We start from the raw sequence: 12,532 nt of genomic DNA, 5'->3' as shown, positions 1-12,532 counted from the left end.
CCGGCTCTGCCCCTATCCCCCGCGAATAACGAGGGAGAAGTGTATACAAAAATAGACAAATATACCCCCTCCCTTTTTACTAAACCGCGATAGTGGTTTTTAGCGCAGGGAGCTGCGCTGAATGCCCCACGCTGCTCTCGACGCTCATAGGCTCCCTGCACTAAAAACCGCTATTGCGGTTTAGTAAAAGGGGGCCATAGTGCAAAATATAGACAGCATATATAAATTCTCACAACGGACACATTTTGATCACTAAATTGAAAATAAAATTATTTTTCCTACCTTTGGTAATTTCATCAGTCTCTGGTTGCACTTTATTCTTCTGACCGTGCATCCAATATTTCTTCCCTTCTTTCAGCGTCGTGTATGCTTCCTCTCCTCCAGACCTCATTCCCTCCCCAAACTTTTTCTTTGTTTCACCCTGCCCCCTTCTTTCTTTTTCTCTCTCTCCATACCCACTTTCTTTCTGTATGTCAGTCTTTCTTTTTCTCTTCGTGCCCCATTTCTTTCTTTGTTTCACCCTGCCCCCTTCTTTGTTTCTCTCTCCATGCCCTCTTTCGTTCTGTATGTCTGTCTTTCTCTCTCTCTCTCTCCGTGCCCCATTTTTCTTTGTTTCACCCTGTCCCCTTTCTTTCTTTCTGGCTTCCTGTCCCCCCTTTCTTTCTTTCTTTCTCCCTGCCCTTCCCTCCCCCATGCCACCACCATTGGGAAAATGCTGCCACCGCTGCTGGGGAATAGGCTGCCACTGCCGCCATCGGGAACAGGACGGCGCCGAGTTCGCCCTGCTTCTCTTCCCCGCGGGGCCGACCAATTCTCGCCACCCGACGTCAATTCTAACGTCGGAGAGGACGTTCTGGGCCAGCCAGGCAGCGATTGGCTGGCCCAGAACATCCTCTCCGATGTCAGAATTGATGCGGGCGGCGAGAGTTGGTCGGCCCAACAGGGAAAAGCAGGGAGAACTTGGAGCCAGCCTGTTCCTGATGGCAGTGGTGGCACTCAAGTGGCTAAAGAGCTGCAGTTTGCCGGCTTAGGGAGAACACTGGAGGGTGGCCAGCCGTGCACACCCTTGGGGCGTAAACCCGGGGTGGACCGTTCCCCCCCACCCCCACCTTGGTATGCCACTGTCTGTACCTCACTCCCTCCCTATGACCAAAAATTCTCCTTTCTTCCATTCCCCGTGTACACAACCATCTCTTTCCCTCCCTTCCTCTCTCCCAAGTCCATGCCTTCTGTGTCCAAAAGCGCATTCCCTCCCTTCCTCTCTCCCAAGTCCATGCCTTCTGTGTCCAAAAACGCACTCCCTCCCCCACCTCTTTCCCTCCCTTCCTCCATCCTCTCTCCCAAGTTCATGCCTTGTGTCCAAAAATGCACTCCCTCCCCTCTTTTGTGTTCCGCGTTTGCCTCCTAGCCCTCATCTTAGCAACTTTCTCATCCAAATACAACTTGAGCCGCAAGGCTCGTCTTCTGTTCCTACCTGCCCTGCCGCACACACATAGCCGACCGGAAGTCTTCCCCAATGTCAGTACTGGCGTCGGAGGGAGGGCTTAAACAAAGCCTGCCCTCCGACGTCAGCGCTGACATTGGGGAAGACTTCCGGTCGGCTCTGTGTGCACGGCAGGGCAGGTAGGAACAGAAGACGAGCCTCGCGGCTCGAGTTGTATTTAACCCTGCGGGTCCCCCGTCGTCCCCGTTCAGCTCTGCCTTGTGCACCCCATTGGGGCGTGCACCCAAGGCGGACCGCCCCCCCTAGGTACGCCACTGGCTGGGACCGATTCTATTCAATGTGTTTGTGAGTGACATTGCTGAAGGGTTAGAAGGTAAGGTTAGCCTTTTTTTGGATGATACCAAGATTTGTAACAGAGTGGACACCCCGGAAGGAGTGGAAAACATGAAAAAGGACTTTGTACATTCAGCAACAGGTTAATCTTTCAAGTTCAGAAGTTTGACTTCATGTGTTACAGAGGGGGTAATTTATGTCATCATATGCCCCTGTGATCTTATCTTCGTCGGACAGACGTCTCGCCGATTTCAGAATACAAATCATGTTTACACACTAAACGTTTGGAAGAGCCTCCTGGTATCTCACTGTCTTGAGGCTAAACATGTGTTTGGATCCCTACACTGTGCTATATTAGAACACTTATACTGCCGCCTTCTCAGAAAGAACAGAGGTGAATTTTTTTGGAACGATCTGACCACCCTGCTGGTCTGAATGCCCGTATTGAGTGAGTGGTATTTTACTAATGATGCCTTTTTCCTATTGGATGGTTAGAAAGAGGGATAGAGTCCATGTACGTTTAATGGCTGAACTGGCTCAGAGCTCTCAATGCTGTGATTTTCAGCAACTTTGTGTGTCTTGCTGGAGTTTTGTACAAGAATCGATCTTTGGACCCTATTTGTGAGACAGGAAGATTCAACCTCTGAATAGCTCAGCGAAACAGTGATTTCACCATCAGGTGTGAATAGCTGCAGCGTTTTGGATCTGCTGTACACAGCATGGTGCTGACTGCAACTAAGTTTGATGTTTCTATCCTCTGTTCACAAACTTTGATGGTCTGTTTATGATTCTGTAAGATGGTAGACATATATTTTGCTAGTGATGTGCTGTTTCTTTTTGAAGAAGGTAGACTATTACCAGGTAGTTACAGTGCCCCAATGTATTTTCCAGTTCACACCATTGACTACCTTAAGATCTAATGAATTTGAAAAGTGGAGTTTTTTTTTTTTAACTTATGAAGCTGAACTGAAGTTTTTCTCCACTTTTCCTGCATTTTTTGGCCCAGATTCTATAAAAGGCGTGCCAATTGTAGACGGCCAACTGTTGCCTAACCAGCCAATCAGGACGCATGTTTTCTAAAAAAAAATAAATCCTGAGGCAGGCTGCCTACATTGAAGGTGCCTCTGGGAACTTAGGGAGGCACGCAAGCCCGCCTAAGGCTAGGCGTGGTTTGGCCCAGAAGTAGCAAAAAACAACAACAAAGGTGACCAATGGTGTTCAGTCTCTTTTTATTGTGATTGACTCAACATGATCGTGTTTCGGGCCACAAAGGGCCTGCCTCAGGAGTCTTGTAGTTAAGTTGTGATAGACAGAATCACAATGCTCTTTTACTTATCAAGGAAAGTACTACTCCATATAAAACCTGCATATGCTGCGCCTACTAACACCCGCCATGAACCCCCTGAACGATCACAGCAGGAGGGAAGCCCAGTCCCTCCTGCCGACACCTGCCGTGAACCTTCCCCAAATGATCATGGCAGAAGGGATTCCCAGTCCCTCCTGTCCAGCACCCCTGAACCCACCACAATGTTCCCAGGCAGAACAGATGCCCAATCTCTCCTGCCAGAACCCCCCCAACGATTGTGGCAGGAGAGATGCCCAATCTCTCCTTCGGGAACCTCCCACCCCTCCGAACGATCGTGGCAGGAGGGCTCCATCCTGCTGACATCTTGTGTAAATCCACCCCCATGATCGGAGGTAAGAAGGATGCCCAGTCCCTCCTGCAGACATAAGAACATAACATAAGCAATGCCTCTGCCGGGTCAGACCTGAGGTCCATGATGCCCAGCAGTCCGCTCACGCGGCGGCCCAACAAGTCCAGGACCTGTGTAGTAATCCTCTATTTATACCCTTCTATCCCCTTTTCCAGCAGGAAACTGTCCAATCCTTTCAGACCCACCATGACCCCTCCCCCGAACGATTGCAGCAGGAGGGAAGACCAGTCCCTCCTGCCGACACCTGCCATGAACCTCCCCCTAACGATCTTGCCAGGAAGGATGCTCAATCCCTCCTGCCCAGCACCCTCGAGCCCACCCCAATGTTCTCAGGTAGGAGAGATGCCAGAACCCCACCACCACCCCATATTATCGCTGCAGGAGGGCTCCCAATCCCTCCTGCTGACACCCCACGCAAACCCACCTCCATGATCAGAGGCAGCAAGGATGCACAGTCCCTCCTGCCAGAACACCCCACCCCTCCAAACAATCGCAGCATGAGGGATGGCTAGTCCCTCCTGCTGACACCCACTGTGAACCCCCCCAAACAATTTTAGCAGGAGAGATGCCCAATCCCTTCTGCCGACAACTGTCACAACCTCCCCCCGAATGATCATAACAGGAGATATTCCCAGTCCCTCCTGCCGACACCCCATGCAAACCCCCCCCCCCCAATGATTGGAGGGCCCCACCCACACTAGATTTTGAGAATCAGCTTGTTGGCTGGGAAAAGGGGAGAGTTGTTTGAGCAACTGCTCTTGGATATAAAGAGTAGCTCTGAGGTAACCCAATTAGAAGCTTGGGAGTAGTAAGTTTTGGATAGGAGTAATAGAGGAAGTTGTGTTTAAAATATTTTTTTAATAGCCCATCCTCTTAAAGGAGCTCAGAACGGGTTACAAATCAGGTATTCAAGCATTTTCCCTATCTGTCCTAGCGGGCTCACAGTCTATCTAATGTACCTGGGGTTGGGGAGGATTAATGACTTGCCCAGGGTCAAAAGTAGCAGTGCGGGGTTTGAACCTTGTATGTTATATGAGACATTTTCTCCAAGCTTGCAACAAGGACTATGGGTCTAGTTAACTTTTTGTTATTAAAATTCTGGGAAGGCAAGAAGGACTTCTATTGAATTATGTTACTCTCTGGAAGCTGAAAGGAACAATACTGTTTAATTGAATAAATGTTGCTACACCCAGAATAAATGTCATTTTGTTTATCCAAACCTTGTAAAGCCTTGGTTATTTGCTAGGCAGCTACTTAGGCTGATACCAGAGAAGTTAAAGTAGCAGGCAGGGTAGAAAGGGATTCCCTCAGGGCCAGCCCTTTCTTACAGAAAGACGGCCTCTATCCAGGCAGTCCTTAATTCTGGAGGTTGGCATTAGGACTGGAACAAGCACACTAGGGTGCCCCTAGTGGTGACAATTTCCATGATCATAGTCACGTCCATCTTAATATAACTCTGTACACCTCCTTATACCCCCTTCTCGAACTCTCAGATCGCTTAATCAAAATCACCTAATTGTTCCAACATTTAGAGAAATATTTCTAGATTCCACACATAATTCCATTTTTTTCAGTTCAGGGTCCAGAACTATGGAATATGATGTCCAGTCATCTCAGGCTTCAACCTTCCCTTATTATTTTTTTAAAAAGACCTTTTAAAATTCGCAATTCAGAACATTCCAGTACAAACAATTAGCCCGCCCCTTACCCTTGTGAGTTACCCTAGCCCTTTCTTTACTATCAAAAATTATAGTTCTCCCTGTCTCTCTTTGTATTCTGTGATGTTTTATCAATATTTATAATTTATATGTCATTTGTATCTACATTGATTTTATTGTAAGCTGCTTAGTTGTCATATGATTTGCGGGAAACGTTAGTTACCAGCACCACTTCCCTACATTTCTTTTCTCACTATAAATCATCTGCTTGTTTCTTCTTCTGACAGAGCTGAATATGTAAAATGTTTTAAATCATTTCTCAAATTCCTTATATATTTTTACACAAGCGGTTGCAGTGGAATGTGCAGTTTAAACAACCCATGTTTTAGTTTAGTTATCTAAATAAGACTTCCCCTAATCCTTTCAAAGAAAGATTACCAGTAAATATGACTCCCATATTAAGTTGTCTCTTGGCTGCCCTGCCAGGGAGGAAGTGATTAGGACTGCATTCTTTGCAGTTTGTGTTACTTAATCTCTGGATATTGAAACAGAGCTCAGTTCAACAGCAGCTGTCAAATGTACCTGACCCACAGCTGAAATGGCTTTCCTGAAATATATTGTCCTTTTAATGCTCTGGAGTTTCTGCTCTGCACAAGGTGAGGTGATTGAAAGCTGCAAAATTAGGTCAAGTGAAAAACTGTAACAAGTTATTGTAAGGAATAGGTTATAATCAGTTGTTTTATACTTTATATTCAACCTCAAAATCCAAATGTATTAGCTATTTTTGGTTTAATTTATCTACCTGCTCAGTACTGAGGAATTCTATTTTCTAATCTAATCTAATCCTTGATTTTATATACTGGGTCATTCCCCTGAGGGACTCAAACTGGTTAACAAAGCATAATCTTAAAGATCATTGATAAACAGTAGTAGAAGAAGGAGAATCAGTAGATATCAACATACAATTATCAGCTAAAGAGTTCTATCAGTTGTCTGTAAGGTATTTTGTAAATTTTGTATTTTGTTGATGTTTTTAATATAAGCAAGATAATAAAGGATAAGAACAGTCTCGGGGTTTAGTTTAGTATACTGGTTTCTGAGCAGGAAGCTGTTTAATATTTAGATACTGCTTTTTCCCTGGAAAAGAAGATTTAAAATGTTTACATCATAGAAAGCAAAAAGGGTATACCATAAAAACAGCACAGTGTAATATATCAAAACAGCAGAATATGATTAATTCTGTAGCAATAAAAACTTTCCTCTGCTCTTATTTTTATCTAATCCTATCATGTTTAGTATGTTATAGGCTCTTAAGAGAGTTTTGCAATTTTCAGTTTGGAGAAGAGGCAGCAGTTGGGGTTATGAAGGAGAATTATAAAACTGTTAGTGGTTTAGAACAAGTCAAAAGAGAACGGGATATTCAAACAATGCTAGGAATCGAGGATATTCCATGAAACTAACATAAGTGCTGGAACTTGTTCCCAGGGAAGGCTACTATCATAGCAGAGTTTAGAGAAGGTCTATAGAAATTTCTGCAGGTCAACTCCATAAAAAGCTATTAGCCATATAGACTTGTGTGTAGGAGCAAGGGAACAAGTGATAGGGAATAGGCTTTTCTATTCGGATCATCCAATCAATTTAGGTCAGACAGGGTGCTGGATTCAGTGGACCATTGGTTTGCCCCATACTGGCATTTCTTATGTATTTATATTCTTTTATATTTTATGAGACAATGAAGTTATATAACATTTCATTACCATCCTGTAAATGCTAGATAGGAGAAATGAACAAGGTATTAATTGAACTTTCCACTTTAGTTATTAATCTGCACTGCTAAACATTTAGATCAATCAATGCACATAAGGGCCCATTTTCTTACCTACATTAAAATATTGCACTTAACACACAGGGTTTCTTTTACTAAGGTGCACTAGCATTTTTAGCGCACGCGGGAAATTACCACGCGCTACGCTTCTAGAACTAACGCCAGCTCAATGCTGGCGTTAAGGTCTAGTGCACAGGGCAATGTAGCGCGCGCTATTCCGCGCATTAAGCCCTAGCGCACCTTAGTAAAAGAAGCCCACAGTGTTTACTGCTTTTTAAAAAAAATTTAGACTTATCTCATGTCTTTTTCAGTAGTAGATGAAGATGAGTTACATTCAGTTACAATAAGCATTTTCTAGTTCCCAGAGGACTTAACATCTAAGAGCCTCTTTTCTAATCCCACAGTGGCAAGTCCTGGTGTGGCAAATGCAATGCAGCCCATAGGAATTGAATAGGCTGCATCACATTTGCCATGCGGGACTTGCTTCTGGGGCTTTGTAAAATGGGTCCTAAATTTATTCCTTCGGCAATAGAAGGTTATGTGATTAGCCCAAGAAGCACGAGTGGAACTTTGAACTGTGGCTTCCATGCTTTGGAGCCTGCTACTTTTTTTTTTTTTTTTTTGTTCAATAATGTTTATTAGAATTTTCCAAAAAACAGAAAAGCAGTGAGCAAGAAAAACATTTTCACAATCTTGCAGGAACAGATGATTTAAGTCATGAGGGTATGCAAAGAGGTAATAGAACCAAGAAACTTGGTATGACAAATAGCAATAGCCATGTAGTAAAAGTAATACATCTCAGCTGTGAGTATTGGTACAATATTCTAATACCTTATTAAAAGAAGAAATGGTATTCATTTGAACAGCTACTGACTTTTCATATTTTGCATCAAGACAGACAGTATTCCACCATTCATTATAGTTTAGAGTAGAAAAGTCTTTCCAATGGGAAAGTATTCTCAGAGCGATCAAAAGGAAACATTTCAATAGCTTATCACTATATTTATCTAACGTTGGAGACATTGCAGATCCATCCATAATTATGATGGAATAAGTAAGGTGTTCAGTGATGGATAAAATTTTACATACAGTATAGAAACATAGAAACATAGAATATGATGGCAGAAAAGGGCTGTAGCCCATCAAGTCTGCCCACCCCAATGACCCACCCCCAGACTTCACCCGGCTAGAGATCCCACATACATATCCCATTTCTTTTTGAAATCGAGCACGTTGCTGGCGTTAATCACCTGCAATGGAAGTTCATTCCAATGATCGACCACCCTTTCGGTGAAGAAATACTTCCTGGCGTCGCCATGAAATTGCCCACCTTTGATTTTCAGCGGATGACCTCTTGTGGTTGAAGGTCCTTTAAGAAAGAATATATCGTCTTCCACCTCGATGCAGCCCGTGATATATTTAAAAGTCTCAATCATGTCCCCCCTCTCTCTACGTTCCTCGAGCGAGTATAGTTGCAGTCTATTCAGTCTTTCCTCATATGGGAGGTTCTTGAGTCCCGAGACCATCCTGGTGGTCATTCGCTAAACCGACTCGATTCTCCGCACATCTTTTTGATACAGTGGACCATAACTCAGACCAGCAAGGTTGTAATAAATTACAGTGAAAGAGCATATGATCTAATGTATCAATCTGAGAGGAGCAAGACCAACACAGGTTGGAGCTGATTGTGGAGATTTTGGACAGTTTGTACGAGGTCCAATAGGCTCTATGATACAGAAAAAGGACCAGTTGTTTGTTAGCAGCAGCTTGCAATGAGCTGAACGAAGTGAGCCATATGTTTTCCCAGATAGTCCATCAAGCTTGGTATCCTGTTTCCAAACAGTGCTAGATCCCAAGTAGTAAAACAGATTTTAGGAATAAGCAGTGGATTTTCCCAAGCCATCTCAATAATGGCCTATGTACTTCCCTTTTAGGAAATGATCCCAATCTTTTTTAAACCCCACAAAGCTAACTGATTTCATCACGTTCTCCAGCAACAAATTCCAAAGTTTAATTACACATTGAGTGAAGAAATATTTTCTCTGGTTTGGTAGTTTCATCGCATGTCCTAGTCCTAGTCCTAGTCCTAGTATTTTTGGAAAGAGTGAAAAAGTGATTCACATCTACCCTTTACACTCCACTCATTGTTTTATAGACCTCTATCATATCTCCCCTAAGCCGTCTCTTCTACAAGCTGAAGAGCCCTAGCCACTTAGCCTTTCCTCATAGGGAAGTCCACTGATCTCTTTTATCATTTTTGTTGCCCTTTTCTGTATAGTCTGTATGCTTTGATGTTCAAAGCAGATTACAACATAACATAGACATATCAGTAACAAAATAAAATCAATTCAGATGTAGAGAATTAATGATTACTTTGTGTTAACTGCATTCTGAATTAGCAGTTTTTTTTTGTTGTTGTTGTTGTTACCCTTATCTCCTGTAGTAGCATTTAATGAACATTTATAATGCTATTAACTGTGGTGTGTAAACTCTGCCACTACCCCACCCTCTAATAGGAATTTTCTTGTTAGGTGTTGTGTGCCAGTTAATGCGCATTACCAGAACTTTAATGCAGCAGTAAATATGTGTCAACTGTTTTAAATTTTCTCATTAAACACAATGCAGTCTTATTATCTCATTAAACACAATGCAGCTCCCAATGTAACCACAAAGATATAATGTAAAGTAAGAAAGGAATAAACGGAAAGGAAGAAGACACAGGAGGGAAGAAGCAACACAATACAACAGACACAGCATCACAAACAAAGTGAATTTTAGGCAAGTATACTCCAGGAGTGCAGCCTCTTCCTACAGATGGTTTTATAACCACTGAATGCCACAATGAGTAAGGTGACCATTTATTTATTTTTTTTATCAAAACGGGACATCTATTAATTTCCAGTCCTGCCCCCAATCACGCCCTAGCTCCGCCCCAGCCCCAACCCTAGTTTCTTCCATTCATTTTTCATGTACACATAATATCTTATTAATTCATAATGATAACCATAAAATTTAAAAAAAAACACAAAGCACACTGAATGCAGAGAAAACGTTAATTATCATTTACAAGTTTCGGGGTTTTTTCCAAGATGTCAAGGCAGATGACTTTAAAATATGCAATGTCACCTCAGTAACTATAGGAAAATAGACCAATATAGTGCAAAATATAAACAGTAAATATAAATTCTCAAAACTTACACATTTTTATTACTAAATTGAAAATAAAATAATTTTTCCTATCTTTGGTGATTTCATAAGAACATAAGAAATGCTTCCACTGGGTCAGACCAGATGTCCATCATGCCCAGCAGTCCGCCCACGCGGTGGCCCAACAGGTCTAGGACCTGTGCAGTAGCCCTCTATCTATACCCCTCTATTCCTTTTTCCAGTAGGAAATTGTCCAATCCTTTCTTGAACCCCTGCACCATACTCTGCCCTATTACGCCCTCTGGAAGCGCATTCCAGATGTCCACAACACGCTGGGTAAAGAAAAACTTCCTAGCATTCGTTTTGAATCTGTCCCCTTTCAACTTTTCCGAATGCCCTCTTGTTCTTTTATGTTCTGAAAGTTTGAAGAATCTGTCCCTCTCTACTCTCTCTATGCCCTTCATGATCTTGTAGGTTTCTATCATGTCCCCTCTAAGTCTCCGCTTTTCCAGGGAGAAGAGCCCCAGTCTCTCCAATCTTTCAGTGTATGAAAGGTTTTCCATTAATCATTCGTGTCGTTCTTCTCTGAACCCTCTCAAGTATTGCCATATCCTTCTTAAGATACGGTGACCAATACTGGACACAGTACTCCAGGTGCGGGCGCACCATTGCCCTATACAACGGCAGGATGACTTCTTTTGTTCCGATTGTAATACCCATCTTGATAATACCCAACATTCTGTTTGCCTTCTTTGAGGCTGCTGCGCATTGTGCTGTTGACTTCATTTTTGTGTCCACCAGTAGACCAAGTCCCTTTCAAGGCTACTTCCCTCTAATACTAATCCCCCCATTTGGTAGCTGAACATCCGGTTCTTTTTCCCTATATGCATGACCTTGCATTTCCCTACATTGAAGTTCATCTGCCATTTATTCGCCCACTCCTCCAGTTTGTTTAGGTCTCTTTGTAGTTCCTCACACTCTTCAGCAGTTGTAACCCTGCTACAGAGTTTGGTGTCATCCGCAAATTTTATAACCTCACATTTCGTCCCCGTTTCCAGGTCATTAATAAATACATTGAAAAGCAGTGGTCCGAGTACTGACCCCTGCGGAACTCCGCTCGTGACCCTCATCCAGCCCGAGTAGTGACCTTTCACTCCAACCCTCTGCCTTCTGCCTGCCAACCAGTGTTTGACCCATCTGTTTACGTCCCCTTCCACCCCGTGATTCCACGGCTTCCTAAGTAGCTGCTCATGGGGTACCTTGTCAAAGGCCTTTTGGAAGTCGAGGTAAATGATGTCTATGGGTTCGTCTTGGTCCAACTGGTTGTTTACCCCCTCAAAGAAGTGCAGTAAGTTTGTTTGGCACGATCTTCCCTTGCAGAAGCCATGGCTCGCTTTCATCAGCCCATTTTTTTTCGATGTTCTCACCGATGCTATCCTTTATCAGTGCTTCTACCATCTTGCCTGGAACCGATGTCAAACTTACCAGCCTGTAGTTTCCTGGGTCTCCTCTCGATCCCTTTTTAAAGACAGGTGTAATATTTGCTGTCTTCCAGTCCTCCGGGATCTCTCCAGTTTTCAAGGATAGGTTGCAAATTTGTTGGAGTATTCCTGCTATCTCATTTTTTAGTTCTTTTAGTACCCTAGGGTGTATTCCGTCAGGGCCTGGTGATTTGTCACTTTTTAATCTTTCTATCTGCTGGAGGACATCCTCATGGCTTACCTCTATTGTTGACAGTTTTTCTTCTTGGTCTCCATGGAAGATCCTGTCTGGTTCTGGTACACTGGATGTGTCCTCGCTTGTGAATACTGACGAGAAGAACTTGTTTAACCTGTCGGCCACCTCTTTTCCCTCCTTTATCCCTCCTTTTCTATCTCCATCATCCAACGGTCCTATTTCCTCCCTCACTGGCTGCTTCCCTTTAACATATCTGAAGAACGATTTGAAGTTTTTTGCCTCCCTGGCTAGCCTCTCTTCGTATTCCCTTTTCGCTCTCCTAACCACTTGATGACATTCTCTTTGGCGTTTCCTGTGTTCCTTCCAGTTTTCCCCAGTTTGGTCTTTTTTCCATTTCCAGAATGATTTTTTCTTGACTTCTATCGCTGTCTTCACTTTATTGTTTATCCATGCGGGGTCTTTTGTTCGGTTTTTTTTGCACCCTTTCCTAAATCTGGGGATGTACATATGTTTTGCTTCTTGCACTGTGCCCTTGAATAGAGACCAGGATTGCTCTACGGTTTCTGTTTTCCTTGAGCTGTTTCTGAGTTTTTTCCTTACCATTGTTCTCATAGCATCATAATTCCCTTTCTTGAAGTTGAACGTTGTCACTGTGGTTCTCTTCCCTTTTGTTGTACCTACTTCTAATTTGTACTGGATCATGTTGTGATCGCTGTTCCCTAGTGGTCCTACT

At 43.3% G+C, this 12,532-nt stretch overlaps 1 protein-coding gene across 2 annotated transcripts in view; it reads left to right on the top strand.

Moving 5' to 3' along the window:
• Positions 1 to 5,666: 5,666 nt before the first annotated feature.
• Positions 5,667 to 12,532, top strand: part of CFH (complement factor H) — a 587,670-nt gene continuing 580,804 nt past the window's right edge. For both annotated transcript variants that reach the window (XM_033962168.1, XM_033962167.1), the window contains exon 1: positions 5,667 to 5,806. In XM_033962168.1, the coding sequence (XP_033818059.1) occupies positions 5,749 to 5,806 (58 nt within the window). In that variant the 5' untranslated portion in view covers positions 5,667 to 5,748. The remainder of the gene's footprint in view (positions 5,807 to 12,532) is intronic.

The sequence above is a fragment of the Geotrypetes seraphini genome, chromosome 10, assembly GCF_902459505.1.
Source record: "Geotrypetes seraphini chromosome 10, aGeoSer1.1, whole genome shotgun sequence".
NCBI lineage: Eukaryota > Metazoa > Chordata > Amphibia > Gymnophiona > Dermophiidae > Geotrypetes > Geotrypetes seraphini.
This window is presented reverse-complemented; position numbering and strand designations above follow the sequence as displayed.